This window comes from Meles meles, chromosome 21, assembly GCF_922984935.1.
Source record: "Meles meles chromosome 21, mMelMel3.1 paternal haplotype, whole genome shotgun sequence".
In the NCBI taxonomy this organism is placed as follows: Eukaryota; Metazoa; Chordata; class Mammalia; order Carnivora; family Mustelidae; genus Meles; species Meles meles.
The window spans coordinates 7104021-7130485 of NC_060086.1; the positions used below are offsets into that span (position 1 = coordinate 7104021).

The 26465-nt window shown below is 52.5% G+C and overlaps 1 protein-coding gene across 1 annotated transcript in view; it reads right to left on the bottom strand.

The window, feature by feature from the left end:
* Positions 1-4637: 4637 nt before the first annotated feature.
* The window catches only part of FKBP6 (FKBP prolyl isomerase family member 6 (inactive)), a 40907-nt gene continuing 19079 nt past the window's right edge, over positions 4638-26465 (bottom strand). The window contains exons 9-10 of the mRNA XM_045994144.1: positions 17056-17350; positions 4638-5306 (exon numbers count right to left, since the gene is read on the bottom strand). Coding sequence (XP_045850100.1) covers positions 4638-5306; positions 17056-17350 — 964 coding nt within the window. The remainder of the gene's footprint in view (positions 5307-17055; positions 17351-26465) is intronic.

The following is a 26465-nucleotide window of genomic DNA, read 5'->3' on the forward strand; positions in this document are numbered from 1 at the left end:
ATCAAGACAGTGTCGTACTAGCATAAGGATAGACGTTTATATTGGTAAAATAGAACGGAGAGTCCAAAAAACCCCACGCGTCAATGCTCACTGATATGGTGGCAAGAGTATCCAATAGGGAAGGAATGGTCTCCAGCAGATGGTGCTGGGACAACTGGAGAGCAACATGCAAAAAACTAAAGTTCAATCCTGACCTCACACCATATAAAAAAATCAGCTAATCATGGATCAAAAAATAAGAGAGCTAAATATGAGAGCTAAACCTCTAAGCCTCTCAGAAGAAAGCATAGGGATACGTCTTCATGACCTTGACTAGGCAAAAGTTTCTTGAACACATCACCAAAAACACAAGCAACAAAACAAGAATATAGAGAATGGAACTGATCAAAACTTTCCAAAATTTGTGCTTCAGGAGTCACTATCAAGAAAGCAAAAAGAGGGGTGCCTGGGTGGCTCAGTGGGTTAAAGCCTCTGCCTTCGGCTCAGGTCATGATCCCAGGGTCCTGGGATCGAGCCCCGCGTCGGGCTCTCTGCTCAGCTGGGAGCCTGCTTCCTCCTCTCTCTGCCTGCCTCTCTGCTCACTTGTGATCTCTGTCTGTCAAATAAATAAATAATATCTTAAAAAAAAAAAAAGAAAGCAAAAAGAAACTGACAGAATAGGAAAAATTTTTGCAAATCATGTATCTGGAAAGGAAGTTGTATCTAGACTATAGAAAGAATACTTACAACTCAATAATTTAAAAAAAACACACCAAATAACCCAATTTAAAAATAAGCAAAAGATCTGAATAAACATTTCTCTAAAGAAGATATATGAGGAGCACCTGGGTGACTTACTGGGTTAAGTGTCTGACTCTTAATTTTGACTCTGGTCATGATCTCAGGGCTATGAGATCGAGCCCCATGCCTGGCTCCATGCTTATGGAACCTACTTGGGATTCTCTCTCTCCCTCTGTCCCTCCCGCAGTTTGCACCCTCTTTTTCTCTCAAGAAAAAAAAAAAAAGTATGAATGGCCAATAAGCACATGAAAATGCCTCATTAGGCCTTAGGGAAATGCAAATCCACAAGACACCACTTCACACCCTCAGAATGACTATAACCAAAGAATCAGATAATAACAAGTGTTCGTGAAAATGTGGAGAAATCAGAACCTTCAGGCACAGGTGGGAGGAATACAAAGTGATACAGCTGTTTTGAAAAAAAAATGACCTGGCAAGTCTTTAAACAGTTTAACATTCAGTTACCATATGGTTTGGCAATTTCTCTTCTGGGTATATATATCCAAGACAAATGAAAACATACAGCCACAGAACTACTGTGTATATGAACGTTTATAGCAGCATCATTCATAGTTGCCAAACGATGGAAGCAAACCAAATGTTCCTCAGCCGATGAATGGATAAACCGAGTTTGGTAGTTCCATACAATGAAACACTATCCAACAATCAAAAGGCAAGAAGCACTCACACATGTTACAACACGGATGGACATTGAAAATATTTTGCTAAATGAAAGAATCTAGTTACAGAAGGCCGTGGACTGCTTGATTTATATGAAATGTCCGTTTATAATAAATCTGTAGGAAACACAGGGTACGTTAGTTTTGGCTTAAGTCTGGGAGAGGTAGGGAGGAAGCAAGAGCTAAAGGTTACAAGGCTATTATAATTTTGTTGGAGGTGTTGAAATGTTCTAAAGTTGACTATGGTGATGACTGTACATATTTGCTAATGTACTAAAAACTATTGAATTGTACGCTTTAAATTGTATGTTTTGTAGGGGCGCCTGGGTGGCTCGTTTGGTTAATCGTCTGCCTTAGGCTCAGGTCATGTTCTGTGGGTCCTGGGTTGGAGCCCTGAGTCAGGCTCCCCCTCAGTGGGAGTCTGCATCTCCCTCTCCCTCTGTCCCTCCCCCGTACTCGTGCTCCCATTCTCCCTTTCTCAAATAAATAAAATCTTTTAAAAAAAGTTGTATATTTTATGAATTCTATTTGGACAGAGGCATTGTATGATGCAATTCCTAGCAAGAGTTTTACAAGTTTTTGGTATGAGATTATTCTCAGTATCCAGAACGGATGGAAGTGATATTTTATTAGTATTTTTTATGGTGTCAAATTCATTTACTTTTTAACAATAGCGATCATTCATGAAATTAATTTTAGTCATGGGGCTCCTGGGTGGCTCAGTCGGTTAAGCAACTGCCTTTCGCTCAGGTCATGATCCCAGTGTCCTGGGATCGAGCCCCGCATCGCGGGCTCCCTGCTCCACAGGGAGCCTGCTTTTCCACCTCCCCTGCTTGTGTTCTCTTGTATAAATAAATATAATCTTTTAAAAAAGTTAACTTTAATCATAAGTTTCGTTTTGGTGATCGCAAATGGGTAAGCATTTGGTTTAAAATTCATTTGAGTGTGCAAGTTCTGTAAATAGCTAAAAATGTTTTTTTAAAATAAACGAGTGAAGCTTTCAGAAAAAAAAATTCAGAAATTATATAACCAACAGCTAATACAATCCAGCTTTGTCAAATCTGCAACATTTTGCATAATTTGCTTCAGATTTTCTTTGAAGAAATAAAATATCACAAAACCATGACATTCCCTACGTACATCTCCCTTGACCTATTTCTCCCCCCTCCCCCGGAATTTAGTGTTTATCACTCTCGTGTTTTAATATATGGATGCATCTATGTGTCACTCTTATGAATGTTTTTAAAAATAATATACATTTTAAAGCCGTATATATACAATCACTACACAATATAGAGTAGTGTTTTGTGTGCTTTTAAACTATGTAAATACTGTCGTTTTGAGTATGTAGTTTTCAGTGGTTTCTTTTCACACACTGTTACCCCCAAAGAAGAGAATAAGGTAACGAACCCCCATGTAGCCACATACCAACTTCAATAATAACTGGTTATGGCTACACGTGCTTCATTAAAATGCCTACCCACTCCCTCTCACTCTTCTGACTTATTTTAATTTTAAGATTTTTATTTATTTATTTGACAGAGACACAGCGAGAGAGGGAACACAAGCAGGGGGAGTGGGAGAGGGAGAAGCAGGCTTCCCGCTGAGCAGGGATCCAGATGCGGGGCTCAATCCCAGGACCCTAGGATCATGACCTGAAGGCAGACACTTAACCAAATGAGCCATCCAGGCGCCCCCAAGGACAAATTTTTTTAGTCTTCTCTTATCTGAGCGTATCCTCATTCTACCTTAATTCCTGAAGGATATTCTCACCGGACATAGAATTATGGACTGACACTTCTGTTCTTTCCACACCTTCAAAATGTTGTTCCACTTCCTTCCGGCCCCTACGGTTTCCCACGAGAAATTCACAGTCACCTGAACTGTTCTCCTCTAATGTATGTTTATCCCCTGGTTTCTTTCACGATTTTTTCCTTTCTCATTCATGTTCAACAGTTTAGTTAGAATGTGTCAGGGTGTGGATTTCTTCGGGCTGACCCTCTTCGGGCTCACTGAGCTTGTTGAATTTGTAGGTTTATATCTTTTGCCAAATGTGGAGAGTTTCCTGCCATTATTTCTTCAAACATGATTTGTTCATGTTTTAGAGCTTTGCTCCGTGGGAGAGATGGGGTGAAGTATCTTACTTTGTCTCCATTAAAATTCTGGAAACTGGGGTGCCTGGGTGGCTCAATGGGTTAATAAGCCTCTGCCTTTGACTCAGGTCATGATCTCAGGGTCCTGGGATCGAGTCCCACATCGGGCTCTCTGCTCAGCAGGGAGCCTGCTTCCCTTCCTCTCTCTCTCCCTGCCTCTCTGCCTACTTGTGATCTCTCTCTCTTTGTCAAATAAATAAAATCTTTAAAAATATATAAAAAATAAAATTCTGGAAACTGAATCTTAAAGTCCATCTTGATATTTCCTGTCATGATTATTTTTATTTTATTTATTTTTTTGAGAGAGTGAGTGAGTGAGTGGGGCAGGGAGGGACAGAGGGAGAAGGAGAGAGAAAATCTCAAGCAGACTCCACACCCAGCACGGAGCCCGACTCAGGGTTGATCTCCAGACCCTGAGATCATGACCTGAGCCAAAATCACATCCAAGGCTGAACCGACTGAACCATCCACGTGGTCAATTAAAAAAAAAATATTTTTGTACACTGTGTACTTCTCTGTGGAGAAATTATCTTGTCCATTAAACCTCTCTTCAACTACGGCTAATTTGCAGCTTAACCACCCACTGAATTTTTAAAGATTATTTATTTATTTTTTTAAAAATATTTTATTTATTTATTTGACAGACAGATCACAAGTAGGCATAGAGACAGGCAGAGAGAGAGGAGGAAGCAGGCTCCCTGCTGAGCAGAGAGCCCCATGCGGGGCTCGATCCCAGGACCCTGAGGTCATGACCTGAGTCAGAGGCAGAGGCAGAGGCTCAACCCACTGAGCCACCGAGGTGCCCCAAGGCACAGTATTCCGCCGCGGGTATAGCCCAGACGGCTTCGGCTTCCGCCGAGGACCCTTCAGTGCCCCCCTGGCGAGGTCCAGGGCCTCGCCTCCCCCGATGACAACCGGCCCCCGTTTCTGCCTAGCCCGGGGCGCCCCACCTGGCGGCAGGACAGCGACCCCCCCTCGGGAAGGCTCCCGGCCCCCTCCCCGCTGACCTCTGCAAACGGCCCGTTCATCCTGGGCCTGGGGCGCGGGTCCGCGCCGCCAGCCCGCCCCCCCCCCGCCAGTCCCCGGGCAGCTGGCGGACCCCCGGCGGAGGCAGCGCCCCCCGGCGGAGGCAGCGCCCCCCGGCGGAGGCAGCGCCCCCCGGCGGAGGCAGCGCCCCCCGGCGGAGGCAGCGCCCCCCGGCGGAGGCAGCGCCCCCCGGCGGAGGCAGCGCCCCCCGGCGGCCCCGCGCGGGAAGAAAGGCGTTTCTGTCTCGCTCCGACCCGCCTCGGGTTTCGCGCGGCCCCTCCCCGGCACCGCCCGACCCCCGCGGCCGAGGGGCTTCTGCAAACACGCGCGCGTGTATTTTTGGGAGCAGGGGGAAATTCCAGGAGAAGCTCCGCTCGGGTAAAAACGAAGTGAAGATTATATGAAGAATGAAAGGCGAGCGGGGCCGCTCGGCGCACACAGAAGGGCCTTTCATCGCGCCCGGCCGTGCGCCGCGGGCCGCTGCCAACACAAACGCGGGCGGAGCTGGGCCTGCGGAGCCGCCGGCCGCGCTGCCAGGCCGCGTCCCCGCCGCTCGGGGCTGGCGCCGCTCCCGTTTCCGCTCTGCTGACGCGCCGAAATCGCGGGCGGCGGGGACCCGGGAGCCGCGCGGGGAGAGCGCCGGGCCGGGCGGGGCTGCGGGCTCCACCTGCGCGGGGGCGGGGGCGGGGGGCGCCTCGGGACTCCGGCCACACCCCTGCCTGCTCGATCGCGGGGACCGCCCCTCGGCTCGGGGGCTGCTCGTCCTCGTCCCGGTCCCCGCTCCACCCCCCCCGACCCCTGAGCGCTCAGTGGGCTCAAGGCCGCCTCCTCCGAGAAGCCCTCCTGGGTCACCCCTGCGCTGGACTCCTGCAGGGCTTCCTCGAGGTCCGCGTTAAGTCCGAGCTCCCATTAATGTTGGGAAACCCACGCCACCCCACGCCACACGTTCTGTCATTTGGATTTGAGTAAGTCCCACCTAGTATCCTCCCCGCACTTGAAAGGAAAAGCCCGAGCGCGCTTTGGCCTGGTAATCGTGGCATGGACACTGCGACCTGCTTCCCTCTCTGGCCTTGAGTGGCCTTACATTCGCACTTTACCATCTACAGAGGGCTTCCAGGAGCGAGACCAGAGGTGATCCCCACCGCCGGCCTGGCGCTGGATAAGGAAACTGAAGCTTTAGTGTTACGTGTCGCACCCGAGGTCACACAGGCATAAAGGAGGCCAGTGCTGAACTGTAGCCACTGTGTCTCAGACCAGGGCACCCAGCCATGCTCCCTCTGAGCTCCCGTGCGCTCCCATCAGCCTCGCCTAGGACTGCCTGCTCCTGACCCCGCACTTGGGGGGCTCCTCGGCAGTGTGGCTCTGGTCCTCCCTCCTCCTCTCTGCTGACCTCAGTGTGTGCCCACCTACCCGCCCCTCCTCTGAGCCTGCAGTCTGCCACCCCACCCCCACCCCCCGTGAGCAGCCTGCTCTATGCCATCTTCGATCTGCCTTTTAAATATTTCCGGGGCAAAAGCCAGAAGATGGGGCAGTGGATGAGATTTGGGAATGAAGGCAAGAGAGAGCATGGGGGCAACTAGGTTTGCTCCTGTCTGGAGATACACCATTAGCCAGCCTTAGGAGCAGGAGCGAGAGGAGAGACCAGGGAGGGGAGGTCTCAGGATCCCTGCCGGTACAGCGCTAAAGGTCCCGGGAGGGTGAGGCTGGAGGAGGTCTGGGAGGCTCTGAAGTGAAGTTGGAGGCTGAGGCCTTGGGAATCAATGAGCTTGTCCGAGAGGAACTCATTCATATGTAAGAGATGATCCAGGAGAGAACCCCCCAAATTTAAGGAACTGGGGGAAGATGAGGGCAGTGGGGAAGAGTCAGCGGAGGAGGCAGAGAGAATGGGAGAGTGGTTTCTGAAAGCAGCCTGAGAAGGAATTTTAGGAAAGGAGTGTTGGAAATTGGTGGAAGTTTACAGAGGTCTGTGGGAACCTTTCCAGAAGGAAACTGCTCACTAGACAGTCCATTCAGGGGTCACTGAGGACCTAGGTCAGAGTGATGTCCTTAGCGTGGTGACGGTAATGGGCCAAGGGGCAACACTGACACCTGAGCCAAGCCCTGGCTAGTGCAGGCTTAGCAGCCTGGAGGTTTCCACACCGGAAACCACAGAGTACAGCTGAAGAGATCGAAGGAGTTCTGAGTGGAAAGACATCCATGTTCATGGATAGGGAAGACCTAGTATCATGAAACAGCAACATTCCCCAACTTGGTCAGATTCAAATCCATCCCTACCACAGTCCCTTCAAAAGCTGCCTTTGTGCAGAAATGAACAAGCTGATCCTGAAACTCATCTGGAAAAATTCCGGGAACCTGGAATAGCTAAAACAAAAATGGCGGGGGGTGGGGGGGAGAAGAACCGTGCTGGAGAACTCACAGTTCCTGATTACAGAACTTAACACTAGCTACAGTAATCAAGACTGTATCCTGTGGGCATGAGAATATAGACTTACCGATACATACATTAGTAAAGTAGAGTTGAGGAAGAAATCAAGAGTTGAGGAAGAAACCCATGTATCTATGGTCAATTGATTTATTTTTATTTTTATTTTTTTTAAAGATTTTATTTATTTGACAGAGAGAGACACAGTGAGAGGGAACACAAGCAGGGGGAGTGGGAGAGGGAGAAGCAGGCTTCCACTGAGCAGGGAGCCCGATGAGGGGCTCAATCCCAGGACCCTGGGATCATGACCTGACCTGAAGGCAGATGCTTAACGATTGAGCCACCCAGGTGCTTCCAATGGATTTTTTAAAAAAGATTTTATTTATTTATTTGACAGACAGAGATCACAAGCAGGCAGAAAGGCAGGCAGAGAGAGAGCAGGAATAAGGCTTCCACTAAGCAGGGAGTCCCATGCGGGGCTCGATCCCAGGACCCTGAGATCATGACCTGAGCCAAACACAGAGCCTCAACACACTGAGCCACCCAGGCGCCCCAGGTCAGTTGACTTTTTTAAAAAAGATTTTATTTATTTATTTGAGAGAGAAAGCATAAGTTGAGGGGAGGGGCAGAGGGAGAGGGATAAGCAGACATCCCTTGTGAGCAGGGAGACCGATGTGGGGCCGAGATCTCGAGCCCCGAGATCATGACCTCAGCCAAAGGCAGACGCTTAACTGACTGAGCCACGCAGGCGTCCCATGGTCGATTGATTTTTGACAAGGGGGCCAAGACCATTCAACGGGTCCTGAGTCATTTGTTCTACAAATGGTGCTTGGAAACTGGATATCCATGTGCAAAAATAACTCAAAATGGATCGGCAACCTAAATGTAAGAGCTAGAGATATAAAGTTCTTAAAAGAAGGCAAATCTTCATGACCTTGGATTTGGCAACAGTTCCTGGTATATGACCCCACCAGTGTAAGTAACAATAACAAAAGATAGGTATGTTTGGACTGCACTGAAACCCTTGTGTTTCAAAGGACACCATCACGGAAGTGGAAAGGCAATCTACAGAATGGGAGAACATTTTTGTAAATCATAAATGTGATATGGGACTCATTTTGGAACGTATAAAGAACTCTTACAACTCAACGATAAAAAGACCAGTGACCCCATTAAAATAGGGTCAAAGGACCGAAACAGACATTCCTTCAAAGAAGATATACAAATGGCTAAAAGCACGTGAAAAGATGCTCCACCTCGGCTGCCTTTAGGGGAACACGAATCAGAACCACAGTGAGACGCTGTTTCGCGGTCACTAGGACGGCTGTACGAAAAAGGAGAAGAAAAAAGGAGAACGCGTGTTAGCGAGCATGTGGAGAAACCAGAACACATATACGTGGCTGGTGGTGCAGCCTCTGTGGGAAAACAGGAGGGCTGTTCCTCCAAAATTTACACGGGGAATTATCATAGGACTCAGCAATTCTGTTCATAGGTATATATCCCAAAGAAGTGAAAACGTACGTGAGGGCTAATTTTTATTATTATTATTTATTATGCATAATAGTAAAAAAGTGGAAACAACCCACATGTCTATCAGCTGATACACGGAGGAAGGAAGGGGTGTATCCATACGATGGGATCTTATGCGACCGTGAAAAGGAACAAAGTCGGGACTCGTGGCACGATGTGGATGACACGCTGAGCCCAAGAAGCCAGATACGAAGGGACAAATGTTGCGTGATTACATTGACATGAAATTTCCAGAATACACGAGTCCATAGAGACAGAACGTAGACGGCTGGTTGTCGGGGCCTAAGCGGGGAGGGGAATGGGAGTGACTGAGAATGGGAATGGCGCTTCTTTTGGGGTGATCTATGTATCTTCCAATTAGAGGGGGATGGTTGGACAACTTTGTGAACAGGCTCAAAACAAAACAAAACAAAGCCCCCCACTGAATTGCATACTTTAAAAGAGTGAAATTTGGGGCGCCTGGGTGGCATCTGCCTTTGGCTTGGGTCATGATCCCGGGGTCCTGGGATTGAGCCCCACATCGGGCTCCATGATCTGTGGGAAGCCTGCTTCTCCCTCTCCCACTCCCCCTACTTGTGTTCCCTCTCTTGCTGTGTCTCCGTCAACTAAATAAATAAATAAAAATCTTAAAAAAAAAAGAGTGAAATTCATGGTATGTGAATCAGCTCTCATCTTTTCAACAAAGGAAAAACAGACGAAGAGATCCCCTTGTAAAAACTGTGAATTCCCCCAGCCAACGGGAAAAGGGACTGGGATTGGGGTGAGGGACAAGGGAATGAATAGGATAGAATAAAAGGGGTCTGGCTGTGGCTGAAGAGAGGGGTGGGACAGAAGGAGGGTTTTAGTGGGAGGCAGAGGCTAGGCCCCGTGCAGGGGCAAGAGGGAGGAGGGCTGAGAACTCTCACGGGGTCAGGATCAGTTGTCCCAACACAGGCAAGGGGCAGGACCTTTGACACCCCAGGACCCAGGGGAGGGAGCGGGATGGGCAAAGATACAGAGGGAGAGGAGAAAGGGGGAACTTTACTGTCTCTGCGGAGGAGGAGATCAGGTTGCTGGGTCTGGAGAGCAGGGTGGGGGTGCTTGGAAGGGAAGGGGGGGATCGGAACATCAGGGTGAGGTTAGGAAGGGCCTCCTCATGGAATCAAACAGGGAACCAGTGACGCATGAAAGGCTGCTGAGTAGTTCTGAGGTTGGAAACGCACCTTGGTGATTTGCACCTCCATTCCATGGAGCCTGAGTGAGGCTCTTTGTGCACCGGGGACACTATGCTATTGAGGGCTGGTGGCTATCCGCTGTGGCCACACAGGGGTTGGCCTGCCTGGGCGTCTGCTTTACCCTGCCCCCCACCAGAGTCACCGAGAGGGCAGGAGGTACTGGGGGTAGAGATGCACGGTCCTTGCAAAGGAACATAGTCGACAATGCCCAGGGGAGGGGTTCCTGGGCTGGGGAGTCGCTTCCTCTCGGGGGTGCAGACTGGTGAGGGCCATGAGAAGAGGCTGATCACACTGCTGTGGTCTTTAACCGACCCAGCCAAGGCCAAGTTCCGGACAACCATTCACAGCCCAAGTTCAAAACCCTCGCTGCATTCCCCACCACGTGGCTGGTGTCTGCGGGCCCCTAGGGCTCTCCCGACACCCAAGGATGCCGTCCCTCACGCCTTTCCCAGAGAGCATGAAGGTGGAGAAGCAGGGCGCAGAGCACGACTCTGTCCATGTGCCTATGGCCCTTCTCTGGGGGGTGACTGTCCGCAGATCTGGAGCCTGCAGGCCTGCCTGGGGTCCATGGCTGCTTTATGGGTCTGTCCCCAAGCCTGCCCCCAAAGTAATTGTCTTGTACCTTTTAGCAGTCACGGAACCCCACCCCCAAACCCCCATACAAGGTCACGGTCACAGTGACAGACAAAAAGGGTTTGTCTTTTTTTATCAACGGTCCTCGAACTAGATTTCCTTGACTCGGCAAACCAGTGCAGACCCCTCATTTCCAAGCCACCTAACCTATTATCTTTGTGACTTGTCTGTAAAGGTTTTGTAATGAGATCTATGTATTCCTCCAACAAACCGGGGCTGGTGTCTATCAGTCGGTGCAGGGGGACGGACAACCAAAGCTCTCACTCGGGGCACCTGGGTGGCTCAGTGGGTTAAAGCCTCTGCCTTCAGCTCAGGTCATGATCTCAGGGTCCTGGGATCGAGCCCAGGGTCCTGGGAAAGAGCCCTGGGCTCTTTGCTCAGCGGGGAGCCTGCTTCCCCCTCTCTCTCTGCCTGCCTCTCTGCCTACTTGTGATCTCTGTCCAATGAATAAATAAAATCTTAAAAAAAAAAGAAGCAGCAGCTCTCACTCCTGGGGAAGTTGGGCCAGACCACCTGATTCTTGCTGTGAGACGAGGACCCAGGCCTGGGCATTGTAGAAGTAGCTAGGTTAGGGTGGTCAGGAAAGGCTGCCTGGAGGAGAGGGGATTAAGCTTTAAGTCCTTCCCCCATCCAGGTTTATGCATATATATATATTTTTTTTTTAAAAGATTTTATTTGACAGACAGGGATCACAAGTGGCAGAAAGGCAGGTAGAGAATGAGGAGGAAGGAGGCTCCCTGATGAGCAGAGGGCCTGATGCGGGGCTCGATCCCAGGACCCTGGGATCATGACCTGAGCTGAAGGCAGAGGCTTAACCCACTGAGCCACCCAGGCGCCCCATACGCATATATATATTTTTTAAAGACTTTCTTTGAGAGAGCAAGAGAGAGAATGTGTACAAGCAGGGTGAGGGGCAGAGGCAGAATCAGGAAGCCCAACGTGGGGCTTGATCCCAGGACCCTGGAATCATGACCTGAGCCAAAGGCAGATGTTTCACTGATTGAGCCCCCCCAGGTCCCCCCTTGTATGTATTTTTAACTATCTTATGTATGTGGTTTTGTATAAAGAAATTATCCAGTTTTTTTTTTTAAAGATTTTATTTATTTATTTGACAGAGAGAGATCACAAGCAGGCAGAGAGAGAGGAGGAAGCAGGCTCCCTGCCAAACAGAGAGCCTGATGTGGGACTCGATCCCAGGACCCTGAGATCATGACCTGAGCGGAAGGCAGTGGCTTAACCCACTGAGCCACCCAGGCACCCTTATCCAGATTTTTTAAAAAAGATTTTATTTATTTATTTGACAGAGAGATCACAAGTAGGCAGACAGGCAGGCAGAGAGAGAGAGGGAAGCAGGCTCCCAGCTGAGCAGAGAGCCCGATGTGGGGCTCGATCCCAGGACCCTGAGACCACGACCTGAGCCGAAGGCAGAGGCTTAACCCACTGAGACACCCAGGCACCCCGAAATTATCCAGATTTTTAAAAACGAGAAACATTTTAATACTAAAGAAGATAGTTTCTGTGATTTCATTTGATGGATTGGCGGGGGAGAGAGATTCACTCTTGTGCTGAGCTAGCGGCCCCTTTTCCATGCTTGCTGGGACAGCCGATGGTCGCTGGGGACACGTGTGTCTTCACTCCCAGTCCTGCCGCTGTAGGCTCGGGAGACTTGGGGGCTTCCCCTGGAAAGTTCCTATCTTAAACTAAGCTTTGGGAAAGGAGTTGAAATGCAGGTTGGTTAGAGCAGCAGAGGTGTGGGCCGGCGTGAACGGTTCGGGACCGACAGACGACAGCTCAGTGTGGCTGGGAGGCAGGGCGCCTGGCAGACAGTGGTTGGAGGGGGGCCAGGCCTTCTGAGCTAAATCAGGGAGTTTGAACTTTATCTCAACGGCTACTGGGAGCTACCGAAGCATTGAAGTCAGGGCAGGACAGAACTAGCAGGTGGAGGAGGATGGTGGAGCCCAGACTGGACTGGGGAGGCCGCTGGGAAGTGATCAAGGTTAGTTCAGATGCCAGCGGGGCAAGAAGGAAGAGTAGAGGCGACACCAGGGACATTAAGGAAGCAAAACTCTCAGCCCTGGAGACACGGGGTGAGGGGGAGCGGGAGGCAGAACAGCAGGGCCTGGGAGTCTGCCTCAGGGGACTGGGGGGTGGGGGGGGCAGGCGTGGCAGCAACTGAGGGAAATGACAATCTCCCTCCTGCTAGGGTGTCGAGGGTCACTCCGTCAGTGTGGGGGACTCAGGAGCTCCACTGAACAAGCAGGAGAGAGTTTGGGAAGCCTAGTCCTCAAGTTCAGGCAAGGGTGAGACATTATCCCACTCACCCACCTCACAGTTTACCTCCAATTGGGGCGCCTGGGTGGCTCAGTGGGCTAAAGCCTCTGCCTTCAGCTCAGGTCATGATCCCAGGGTCCTGAGATCAAGCCCCGCATCGGGCTCTCTGCTCTGCGGGGAGCCTGCTTCCTCCTCTCTCTCTGCCTGCTGCTCTGCCTCCTTGTGATCTCTGTCTGTCAAATAAATACATAAAATCTTAAAAAAAAAGTTTCTTAGAAACCCACACGAGGTTTCCGGAATTCCTATTTGGATTCAGCTGGTGTCCACGGAGCACCCATGGCCGAGTGAACGCCCTCCTGGCACAGGGCCCCTGGGGTCCCTACAGAGATGCCCAGTGACTTGGCAGGAGTTAAGTCTGGGCTTCCTTCTGGGGTCTCGAGGCGCCTCTTCCAGAATCCCTCTTTTCCAGTGTAGCCATTTTGTCTGCAGCCTGTCTCCTGGTGCTGTCCTGGTTTCCTGGGGTTTCTCCAAGAGCAGCCCAAAGCCACACTCGCCCCCAAGTCCGGTCTGTTTCCGGATGTGGATTTGCTGGGTATGGACGTGTCAGGGCGTTCCCACCTTGACGAGAGCAGTGAGGGGAAGGTCAGTGGGAGGGAGCCAGGGACATGGGGATCCCGCTGAAGTCCCTCCCCACCCCCAGCTGTGCTTTTGGCTAGAAGGGAATGAAAAACATGTTTATAAGGACGATAAAACATTTTTTGGCTTATTATAATATTTATATCCTATTGTGTTACCTGCTAACAGTTTTTCCACAACGTTTGCCTCCAAGGCCCAAACCCATGATTGCGTGTGTGTGAACACGCACACGGAGACACACACAGAGACACACACAGAGACACGCAAACACACATGGATTTTTTTTTTTGCTTAACTGATGCTTTGGCTTAAGTCCGACGGCGCATACTGTTACTTCATCATCATGACCCATGATTTCTGGGTCTCTAATCTCTTTGGTCAACCCAAGGGATTAGAGAGCTCGAGGTTAGCTTCTTCACCAGGTGAGGAAGGAGGAGGGAGCCGTCTCTCCCTGCAGCCAGCCTGACCCCTGGGCCTGAGAGGATGCGGAGTGGCTCTGGTTTCCCTGGGGAAGGAGAGCCTTAGGGTGCCCGGCTGTTGACAGGAGGGTCTGGGTCTCAGGCCCTCCCGCCTTTGCCTTCGCGTTTAGCCCTGTCTTGGCTGCCTTTTCCGTGGATGCAAAGGGCGGGACTCTTGGAGCTGTGGCTCGGGGCCCCTGAGCAGGAGGGCAGAGGGAAGCCCAGAGCCCTTCTCAGCCGGCCACCGCCTCCCACGAAGGGTAGCTGGGCTGTGGCGAGGTGGGCTGCGGTTTCTTGGGGGCCCCCACCCCGGGCTCGCTCAGGGAAGCATACAGTGGGTTATGTCGCCACCTGTTGCCTGGTTTGCTCAGCGAGAGTCCGCCGGCCCGCTGGCCTTGGAGAACGGGGCCGAGCACGGAAATCCTTTCCGAAGACAGAGGCGAGCGGTTCTGGACGCCCCAGTGGAAAGTTCAACCAGTCCTCGCTCAGCTCTAGCCACAAGGCCTGGCCCGGGGCGAGTCCTTCCTCCCCTGGGCCTCAGCCCCTTCTCTCCAAAGAGACACTAAGTGGGCCCGGGTGCTGGCAGATGCGTGGGGGGGGGGGGGCTGGAGGAAGGGGAGCAAGCTCCCCCCACCCCCCACCCCCTGGCCGCAGCTGTGCGGATGGAGGAAGGCCTGTGCGGGCCGAGGCCCCCTCCCAACCAGCCCGGCGGGAAGGGCGGCGGTTACTAACACCCAGGCTCTCCCAAGGAAGCGTGGGGTGGGGAAGGGCTCTGGGTCTCCTTATCTTTATTTTGGAGAGGCAGGGAGAGGATCTCAAGCAGGCTCCAGGCCCAGCGTGGAGCCCGACGGGACTCAATCCCACAACCCTGGGCTGAAATCAAGAGTCGGGCCCTCAGCCGACTGAGCCACCCAGGCACCCCTCTCGGCTGGTTTCTCGGTCCCCGCCCCAAGCCAGTTTCCTGCTTCCTGGGGAAGTTTGCCTCACAGAGTTGCCCCAAGAATGAACAAAGCCATCCTGAGAGGGCCCCGGCTGGCCCCACAGATGGCAGCTGTCCCTACCCTGACCCGGCACAGCCCGCCAGGCCGTGGGAAGGCGGACGTCCCCTCGGCTCCTGGTGCACACGTGCCATGAGAACGGGAGACAGAGACACCCGAAGCAGGGCGACAGGGCTGTCTGAGCGAAGAGAGTGACGGGACGGGGCGGCCGCGCACGGACCTGTGACAACGCGTGGGGACGGAGGGGCGCCGCTGCCTCTGTCTCTGCACCTGCCCCGGCCGCGCACCTCCAAGCCCACACCCGGCGGAAGGTGGTTTACTGAGAACAAACTGCCTGATGGGACCGGAGGGGACCAGTGCCTCGGGGCTCCCACCGCAGTCCCGGCTCCCAGCCCCGTGCCGCCCCTCGACCCCATCCTCCGCAGAGCGCCTGCAGCCAGGTCCCCGGGTTCTGATGACGCCAGTAACACACAGATCTGTCGTAACCAACACAGAAGCCCGAAGAGCGAAACGTGGACCCCCGATCTCTCGCGGTGGCCAGAAGGGCCCTGTGAGGGCGACGCACGCTCTTCCAGTTTGTCACTTACACGCGGAAGTGCGTTCCGACTCCGTGTGTCATTCTCCGGGGTCCGGGTCCTCAAAGCCGCGTGTCCCCAGGGTAGCCGCGCTCTGATCTTGCTCCCGCCCCCCTCGGAAGGACTCACGTTGCTCCCAGTTCTGCCACATCCTCAACGGTGGCACAGCAAACGTACTTTTAGTCCCCAAATATAAGTGGTTCGGAAGGACAGAGTCCTACAAGGGGGACTGCTGAGCTGAGGAGCATGTGTTCTGAAACTTTTAACACATTCACACGGTCTTCCCCAAAAGGCTCCGCCACACAATGATCTTCCCGAAACACCCATGTCCGCCCCACCCCCCGCCCCGGCTAATGCCCCCAGCAAGTCTCCTCCGAGGGAAAGTGGGGAAAGCTGCGAGCGGGGAGTGGGCAGCGCTCCAGGCTGCTGTACCACACGTGTGTATGTGCGTGTCCTGGGGGTGCAGGCCAGGCCGAGGACAGGCGAGAAGCAGCCAGAGCGGAGGCAGAGGAGACCGGAGAAGGCTAAGGAGTGTAGACAGCAGAGAGGCACTTAGGACGGCAGGGCCATGCAGCTGCACCAGAGGCCAAGGACGAAAGGGCAGTTGGGTGGATGCCCTTGCTGGCTGGGGAGACAGGGCACGGCAGAGGAGGCTGGGTGGGCTGCGCGCGTGGGGCAAGGGGGTGGTTTGGGTCTGGGCCTCCTGAACCTGGAGGGACTGAGGGACACCTGCCCCCAGGTGATAGGTCGAGATCATGAGCTCAGTCAGTTGGGCACCTGCCTTCGGCTCTGGTCATGGTCCCGGGGTCAAGCCCCACATTGGGCTCCCCACTCAGTGGGCCTGCCCCTCTCTCCCTCTGCCTGCCATTTCCCCTGCTTGTGTGCTCTCGCCCTGTGTATCAAATGGTTAAATAAAAATCTTAAAAAAAAAAAAAAAAAGATCATGAAGCTTGAAGCAGACCTGGGTACCATCAGCCAAGTGTTCGTGGCCTCAGGACCAGCCCAGGGGGAGCCAAGTGCCCGAGGACTGGTGGCTCCCAGGTTTCTCCAGGATTCACCCCAGAGCAGCAGTCCCCCACAGAAGGGGGGACAAGGGAGCCCCAATCCCAGTGCTCATGCATTGCCTTATTGGATAACACTGGAAAGAACCGCTCTGGCTCTAGAAAAGAAACCAGTTCTGGCTTTTGCTGGTCCAACGGGTCTTAATGAATGGCTGTCCCTCTACCCTCTACCCCACCGAATGACTTTACAAGTTTAGTTGAATTCACACCATTAGTTTACACTGGACCTTGCAAGGACAGAGAAAGGTTTTATTTATTTTCAACAAAAACGTGTGTAACATAATTCTCTCCCTAAAACAGAAAACGTATAAAACACACAAAGCGATCTCTCTTTGAATTTACCCAGGGACATTAACAGCCGGAAGGGGGGCTGGGACTGGGCGAAAAGCCAAGGACTAAGTCCATTTAGAAAAAACAAAACAAAACAAGAAACTGCCTTTAAAAAAAAAACAGCATTTTCTACTCATCAGTAGCTACGCTTTCCCCTACTCTGCGTATGAAAACGTGAAACAGAAAACGGCACCTGTGAAAACACTTCAGCAGCGTCAATCAGAGATGAGGCAACGGCCCAGGGCTGTGGAATTCCAGCCCCGACTTCCAAGCACGTCCCTGCCACACAGCGTGTGCCGAGGCGTTCTTTCCAGAAAGCTCCCTAGCCCTGCTGATGGAGAACTCCAGCAGCCTGGCCACTCCCGTCCGCAGGTCACTTGAAGGATCTAGGAATCGAACGCAGCAGTTAGAGACGCGACAGGACACAGCTGCGCAGCGCAGAGCAGTCGTCACCAGGAGGTGTCCCATGCCGCCACAGTCACCGGTCCTAGAGCCAAAGCTGGCCCTGGCTGGGTCTGCGGTGACGACGCTAGGCGGGATCCGGCGACAGAGGCCATGCTGTACAGCCCCGGCCCGGTGGGCTCTGGGAAATGGCAGCTGATAAGCGTGGGGGCCCTGACACTTTAAATCAGGAACACGGGACGGTCTCTGAAGATCGGGACGGAAAGGACCCTCAGGTCATCCAGCTCAACTTCATTTTTCAGAGGACACCCCAAAATAAAAGACTAATTTTCGAACGGAGGCACAGCTTTATCCTTTAGAAATTCTCAACTGTTCCCCAAGGAGGGACACTTCCTCAGCCACTTAAAGATGTGAAAAACACCCTCAAAGAATCAAATACTTTCAGCAGCTGCTTTTCAGCCGGCGACCGCTAACGCCTGTCACACCCGCTGGGGCGGCACAAGCCGCTCGGGAGGCGACCACACCGGGAGCCTGGACGAACCTGTCAGGGCGGCAACGCGGCCCCAGTGGCGTCACAGTGCCAGACAGACGACACACAGCGGTGCGGAGAGACCGAAGACCCCTGCTCAAGTCCTGGGGGCCGCCGTTGCGGCTGTTCTCGGTTTCCTCATCTGTGTCGGGCTCCATAACACAACGCTCCCGTGGTCACTGCGGGCCGGCCGGGCCGGTGATCTGCGGGCTGGAACCTGCTGCCGCCCCTGTACCAGCCTACTGACCGCCCCGCGGTCTCTGCCTGCACCCCCTCCCCGCCCCAGCCCTGCTCCCGGCTGCCCGGAGCCACGCTCTGGAGCCACGCTCCGGCCCTGCGGCTGCAGCAGGCTGGCCCGCGAAGGCCCGGGAGGCCGGCAGGGCATTCCCAGCGCCAGTGGGAGCAGAGGTGCGAGGAAGGACCCTTCCTGCCCCGGCGCACAGAGCGGGGTGTCCGAGAGCGGAGGAGCCCTTGACTGCGCCCCCCCGTCCCCCCGGCCCGCGGGTGACCACAGCAGCAGGTGGGTACAGGCCGAGGCCGGAGGGGAAGGCCGAGGCTCCCTCCTCCAGCTGTCGGTGTCGTTTCTCACTGAAATCTCGAAGCCTGTGCTGGCCTTCACCGCAGACGACAGAACACGGCGCCCCGGACATTCGCCTTACCAATCTCAGAGTTACCACTCTTACGGAACTGGTTTCTAGTGGCATAAAGAGATGAACACACACAAAAATATGAGTGTTACTAGAGAGCAAGCAGGCTCCGGGGATGCGGGGTGACGCGGCTGCTCTTTAACACGAAGACCTCTCCGAGGGGACGTTTAGGCAGACGGAGCCCCGAGAAGAGCCAGGAGGCGGCTCTCCAGGCTCCGGGAACAAGGATGCAGACGCCGGGAGCCGCACACGCGACTGGAGCGAGGGCGACACCTCGGCAAGCTGGGGGTGGCCTGGATGGGGTGAGCGAGGGGAGGGAAGGTGGCGGGGACGCTGACTGGCAGCCAGGCGCCACGTCACTGGGGCCACAGAGAACTCAGGCAGGACTTTCCGGTCTTACCCAAGCACCACTGAAGGTTCTGAGCACAGCAACAACTTTTATGAGAAGCGAGGGGATTCTGGCTGCTCCTGGGAAGAGCCCGCAGCGGCATAGGAACAGGGGCGGGGCGAGCAGTCCCCTCTAAGCCGGGCTGTCGCACCGCTCTGCCCAGGACCCCGTGGTGGCAGCTGCGAGGTGGTGCCGGGTTCCTGGTCCAGGCCTTTGCACACTGGCAGCTTCACCCTCCACAGGGCAGCACCTCCCACCCCACTGACCCCTCCACGAACCCAAGCTGCCAGCTACGTACAACCAGAGTAAGGCCATTGTGCTGGACGGGCCATGTGTGGGCTCCAGTCAACACTGCCCTGCCCGGCTGGAATGAGACCCCCTGCCCACGGCCACTGATGCGGGAAGCATCTGCGGTCCTCGGCTGGGCAGCCGGACAAGGAGAGGACGGGGGTATGACTGGGTCAGAGGCACGAGGGCAGAAACAGCCAAAGCGCTTTCCTGTCCGAGCCCAGCGAAGTCCCGGAGAAAACAGCAGGCTCGCGGTAATTTCCCCATCGTTGGCGGGACCCCTGACGCAATCGGCCCGAGACACGGCCAGCCCTGGGGCCAAGACCCATGTGACATTGCTTCTCATCACTGGCCACTTCTGTCCAGTTTGAGGCCCAGCAGGACTTGCAATGTTTAGGCCCAGAACCTACTGGTGAATCAACACAGAGCTCAAGCCCCAGAATTGGGAAGGGGACCGACGGCCCCAGGCCCACGGAGCACAGTTTAGTCATTCTACTACTAAGGCTACCTGTTTGTCGCACAAACAAGAGTCATTCTACCGTTAAAGCGAAGGAGTTAATTTACCGTATACAGATGTGAACCCTTTGTTCTAGGTATCATATATGGCATTTTAAGTCCATAAACAGAAATTCTGGTACAATTACTTACGTAAAAATAAAATCTTGAAAAAATAATCAACTCTACACCCAAATGGGGCTTGAACCCACAACCCTGAGACCAAGAGTGGCACGCTCTAGGGACCGAGCCGGCTGGGTGCTCTGGTACAACTATTCGGACATTTGAATAAAAAATAAAGACCTCTATCCCTGCTTCAAATTAAGGATAGAAATACACTGCCAACAGTTTTACGACTCTAAACATAAAGAAGAACTCTAGAAATACTAGAAGGACACAGACCTTTCTTGCTAGATTACGGGGAAATGTAATCGACAACAAGTAAATGTGGAGAAGTTTTCTTAGTAATCCAGCGTGAGAACCTGATGACGGCGCCCATCCTACAGGCGCGAGCGCTTCCTGAACTCCAGTCCCCAGGAGGGGGGCACCCGCATACCAGCACCCCGAGCTGGGTGCCCCTGGCTGCCCTAGCCCACCGGCCCGGGAGCCCTTCCATCCACAGAAGTTGTGCTCGGGCTCATCGCACCCTCTTCTCCCCGGCTCTTGGGGTCCGAAGTCCAAGGTTTCCTCACACTCTTCCCTCTGAGGCATCAAGCTGCCTATTAACCTGGGAGGAGGAGCAAATTCAGCCTCCTTTCACTTCAAACTCTCCCACTCGGTTTCAAGGTCTCTCACTATACCAGGTCCCAGAGATGTGCATTCTTAGGGAAGCAACTGTCCTTTGGTGTACGAGGACCTCCGCTGCTCTCCCCAAGCAACCAATTAAACATGCACAATATTTCTGTCCCTGCCACATCAAAGACTCAGTATTATAAAAACATGAACAGCAGGTCAAACGGTAAAAGAAAAAAAAAAACACGCTGATCTTTGTGACAGGAAGGCATCTGATACCAGCCACTCCTGAGAAAAGCTTTTAATAAAAACATTTCCTTAACGTGATAAAAAGACGACTATCTCACCCCGAAGTCCCCAACACACTCACGAGCTGGGAGTGACAGTTCCGTCATCACAGTAGGGAAAGACGAGGGTGCTCGCGGCTGTCACCACTATCCAACCCTCCTCCAGAAGCACTAGCCCACAGGCTTAGACCGGCCTCTGAGTAAGATAAGAAATGCAACTGGTAGAAATATCTGGATAGGACGATCATACACCTAGAATATTCAGGGAAGCAAGTGACCAAGTAATGTAACTGACCACTATCAAAAAACTAAAAAATTCACGGGGTGCCTGGGTGGCTCAGTGGGTTAAAGCCTCTGCCTTTAGCTCAGGTCATGATCCCAGGGTCCTGGGATCGAGCCCCACATCGGGCTCTCTGCTCAGTGGGGAGCCTGCTTCCTCCTCTCTCTCTGCCTGCTTCTCTGCCTACGTGTGATGTCCGTCTGTCAAATAAATAAAATCTTAAAAAAAAAAAAACCTAAAAAATTCACAAAGGCGGGACGCCTGGGTGGCTCAGTGGGTTAAGCCGCTGCCTTCGGCTCGGGTCATGATCCCAGGGTCCTGGGATCGAGTCCCGCATGGTCTCCTTGCTCGGCAGGGAGCCTGCTTCTCTCTCCACCTCTGCCTGCCTGTGTGCTCTCTCTCTCTCTCCTTCTCTCTGACAAATAAATAAAATAAAAAAAATTAAAAAAAAAATTCACAAAGGCATTCAGTTACACGGAAACAGGCAATATTTGTAGAAAGGACACCTGACTCTGGAGACATGTGAAAAGATGCTTGATCAGGGACATGCTACTTCTGAGGTCCCCTCCCAGATGTATCAAACTGGCAAAGATTAAACTTACAGTAGAAATGAGAGCAAAGGTATGGGACACTCTCTCTCAGATACTGCCAGAGGGGACGTGAATTGGTACAGCCACCGAAGAGACGATTTAGTAACAGCTAGTTCAGTCAGAGAAGTACAGATCACAACCCAAGGATACACTTATTGTCACAGAAAGCTTGGGTGTGGGGACAGGAACTACAGCATCTCCTGTTACTGTCAAGAATATTCTAATACTGGGCACCTGCGTGGCTCAGTGGGTTAAGTGTTTGCGTTTGGCTCTGGTCATGATCTCAGCGTCCCGGGATGGAGCCCCGTGGCGGGCTCCCTGCTCAGTTGGGATTCTGCTTTGGCCTCTGCCTCGGCCTCTTCTCTCCTACTCATGCTCTTTTTCATGGGGGAAAATACTGTAATGCCCTCCTAGGATGGAATGCTACTCATCGTTTCTGTTTTTGTTTTTTTAAGATTTTACTCATTTGTCAGAGAGAGAGAGAGAGAGACAGAGCATGCACAAGAAGGGTGTTGGGACTGAGGGAGAGGGAACAGCAGGCTTCCGGCTGAGCAAGGAGCCTGATGTGGGGCTCGATCCCAGGACTCAGTGATCACGACCTGAGCCAAAGGCAGACACTTAACTGACTGAGCCACCCAGGCGCCCCGAACTCACTGATTTTTAAAAATGAGGTGGTAGTTCTTTGAGTGCTAACTCAGAGATCACCCGAAACGTATTTAAGTTTTATTTATGTGTTTTAAGCAAATCTCTATGTGCCTGATGTGCAGCGTGAACTCACAATCCCAAGGTCATGAGTCACATGCTGCTCGGAGAGTCAGGAACCCCCAAAATGTATTTAAACGCAGTATGCTACAAAATACAGGATCCTATTTGTGAGGAAATGCATATACACCCGCCTTCTCAAATCTTCACAAAAAACCCTTGAGGAAGGATACATAGAAAACATCAACATTGGTTACCTCTGGAGAGTGGGCTTGGGAACTAGGAGATTTATACTCCAACTTCAACCCTTTCCTTTTAAACTGTAAGCATGTGGCATTTTTATAATTCATTTTTTTAAAAAGATTTTATTTATTGGGGCATCTGGATGGCTCAGTGGGTTAAAGCCTCTGCCTTTGGCTCGGGTCGTGATCTCAGGGTCCTGGGATCGAGCCCCGCATCGGGCTCTCTGCTCAGCAGGGAGCCTGCTTCCCTCTCTCTCTGCCTGCCTCTCTGCCTACTTATGATCTCTGTCAAATAAACAAAATCTTAAAAAAAAAATGGTAAAAGGTAACTTCATTTAAAATGGAACCAGAAGGCCAGAGGCTTTAACCCACTGAGCCACCCAGGAGCCTGCATTTTTTTTAAAAATTTTATTTATTTATCTGACAGAGAGAGATCACAAGTAGGCAGAGAGGCAGGCAGAGAGAGTGAGAGGGAAGCAGGCTCCCTGCCGAGCAGAGAGCCCGAAGTGGAACTCGATCCCAGGACCCCGAGATCATGACCCGAGCCGAAGGCAGCGGCTCAAACCACTGAGCCACCCAGGCACCCGAGGAGCCTGCATTTTTATAATTTAAACACTGACGAGAAGTTGTGGGTGTGGGGTGGGCGGGAAAAAAAGCGAAGCGAGGACGCCGGTAATGGTCAGATGGGTAATGCATACACGGGCAGATCGGCATGTCGGCCTTTTCTACCTTTAGGTTTGAAAATCTCCACAAGGAAAAGCTTAATAAGAATCAACTGAAAAAAGAGGAAAAAATGTCTCAATCTAGTGTGTGTTGCACGAAATGACGTTAGACATAAATCCTGTGATCAATATTCATTCAGCGCAAAGCTGTCCCCAGGCGCGCTGATGGCAGAGATAACGGACAGGATCAGACGCTGGGATTCGAGGGGGTTCAGTTCGTCGAATTTTCAAATGGGAACCAATAAAAAGTAACAGTTGAGCATACATGAAAAGGTATCCAAATGAAAAAGTTCACGTTTTGCAAATCCGATTCCGGTAGCACACTGAGGCACAGCCAGAGAAAGAGGTCACCTTGTCTCCAAGGCTCCGGGAAAGATAAGCCGGGACAACTACAAAGACAAAGGCCACCAGACTCAGGCAGGGGACACAGCCCAAGTTCCAGCCGGCCGGACTCCATGAGTACTAACTAAACAAGCGGCCGCCGAGGGCAGCAAACCCAGGCCTGGGGAAGAGGCAGCCAACGCGAAGTCGAAACTCCAGCAAGGACATGATCCGTGTCTACAATAATCGCGCATAACAGCGAGCGGTAATCAAAGAAGAGTGTGAAAGTGTAACAGAGAAGCCCAAGTGATGTAATCCTGGAAGCCTGAGCCGGAGGCCGCAGCGCCCAGGATGTTGATGCTGGAGACAAAGCCCTGGGGCCGGCCGGGCAGGGGGAGCAGGTTCCCACGGGGTCAGGTGCCAGCCCTGCCCTGTCTCCCAGCCCCATCCACGGCCCTTCCCTCGAGGGCCACCGCAGGGAACCAGAGTGAGTGACTGTCAGCCTGGAGCGGCATCCGTGAGGAACGATGGCAACAGCGGGTCTTCGAAAAAGCCAAGGAGAGCTGCAGATCCCTGTTGGAAATGCCAGAGAACGCGCCGACATCGTACATAAACGGTGGAAATTCACAGACCCTCTCTGAGGCTGTTCTCTTCACTGGGCCTGTTTCTTCGAACACATGACTCGGCCACTCGGAAGAACCTAGTCTGGGTATCTCGAGTGATTCCAGAGGAGGGTGAAGCATCGGAGAAGGAGCCCTGGCCCATTCCAACCCTGTGACGCGCTGCTCTGGCCTGGGAGGTCCTCCAGCTCGTCCCTCCTGCTCCCCACCCTGCCAGGCGGCTGTTCAAAGGGGACACTCACCGACAGGCCCTCCTTCACCTGCCGCTCCCCATCCTGGCCCCGGTTCTCGGGCTCCACACCGACCCTTACTAGGCTGTCCCAGGTTGGCCTCCCTCTGGTGGCCCTCAGCAACCTGCCCCTTCCCTCGGCTACATCCCTCCACTTCTTATTGCTGGCACGACTCGGGGGCCCTTCCGTCGCCTTCCCTACCTGCTGGGAATGCTGTCCAGCTCCCTGAGTGGTCCCCCAAGCCCAGCCTTTCTAGGTTTAACCTGAGCCAGAGAGCACCCCCCACCCCGAGGCTGGGTGCTCCCCCCCCCCATCAGGGGAGCCCAGGACCCACCACACAGCCATGCTGCCCTCCCTCTGGTGGCCACAGTCAGAGCTCACGGCCACCAGCGGCCGCAGTGCCAAGGCGAAGGCACCGGGTACGTGGTCAAAGAGGTAAAAAATGCCACCCAGCTGCCACCTTCATTTCAAAACCAGGTGTGTATTTCATGACGCAACGGAAGCCCAGAGGGGTTAATGGACTTGGCCAGGGTCACAGCAAGGGCATGAAGACGGAGAAGCCACATTTCCCATTTCTCAACCCCGTAACGAGTGGTAAAGGGCACTTCCATAATCACTGATTTTGAAAATTAGAAAAAGGAGCCTAGTTATCTCCTGAAACTCAATGAAGGAGACCTTGGCCACAAAGAACACACAACCCACTGAAGTGAACCTTAGTAGGAAGCAGGTTTGGGGCCCGTTACAGCTGCCAAAAGAGGATGTGAAGAGAGGTAAAGGGGCCAGAAAAACTCTGCCAGGGGAAATGCTTTCCCAGGAAGGGGCAGAATGAAAAGGTGCCAACCTAAGTGAGTTATTTATAGTCACACAACAAAGGGAGGACTTCAATGATACCTCCTGAGCTGGGAGGAAAGGCATTTCACAGATACTCAAAAGATCAAGGGACTGTGTCTAACCGTTTGCCTGAGAAACGTCATGGCCCTCATCAGACAACAGGGGATGATGCCTGCCTGGCCCAGTAACCCTTGAGAAACTACAACTACATTCTGAGGAGAAAAAAAAAAAAGTGGAAATTCAGAGAAAGAAAATCGGAAGAACTAATGATACACAAAATTACGAAACTACCTCTAAAGAAGTGATTATTTGTCTGGGACCCAGACGAGTCTCACTGGAGACCTGAATCGTCTTTATAGACTCAAGAGTAGATTTGAGAGTTTCTTCTTGATCTCTTCAGGAAGAGGGGGGATCAAGTAAATTCCCCACCTGGATCCACTCCCATGCTGTGGGGAAATGATGATTTGCTCTCCGCGCTTTCCTGGCAACTGACCAGCTCGGCCCGGACACAGGAAGGCTATTTTGGAGCAAGGGAACCCTTGACCCCAGAGGACACCGCTGGCTAGAGGGCTGGCATCAGGCTGTGGGGCCTGCTGCTTCGTGCTCACTTTATCAGGCCAACTCTCTGAGCCAGGACTAGATCTCGGAATTTCAGCTGCAAGAATGTACTCCGCAGCTTCTAACTTCCGACAAAACACTTCTTATTTTATTTCCTTTTTTTAGTTTATTTGAGAGAGAGAGAGAGAGAACACACACTTGTACACTCGAGTTGGGGGGAGGAGCAGAGGGAGAGGGACAAGCAGACACCGTGCTGCGTGTGGAGCCCGACATGGGGCTCGATCTCCCGACCCCTAGAGATCATCACCTGAGCTGAAATCAAGAGTTGGACGCTTAACCCACTAAGCCACCCCAGGTGCCCCGAGACAACATTTTTTTAAAAGTCTGTTAAGATATTCCTTTCCTGTGCTCGCTTCGGCAGCACATATACTAAGATACTCCTTTCCTGAGGCTGCCCATGCCCGAATAGCTCAATCCTCTTAATTCTACAGCTCAAAGGTTTCAGCTTAAGTATGGAAAGCGGAGAAAAAGGAAGAAATTCATAAACATCGAAGAGAGGGAGAAAAATACACGGACCCCGGGGGTAACACCAACTGAAGAAAGCTGCTGAATAGACTAAAGCTTCCAATTTCATCTGAGGTTTAAATTTCACATCCAAAGAAAATGGTCACCGTAGTTTATACGTAAGCACAAAGACCTCCACAGCGAAGGGTCTAATTCTCTGAGCTTCATTCCTTCCCAAATCTGCAAAGTGGAAACAATAATTTCTCCCTCAGAATTGCTGGGGAGATTAATGGGCTTGTGACTATTACGAAGCACTACAGACAGCTCAGC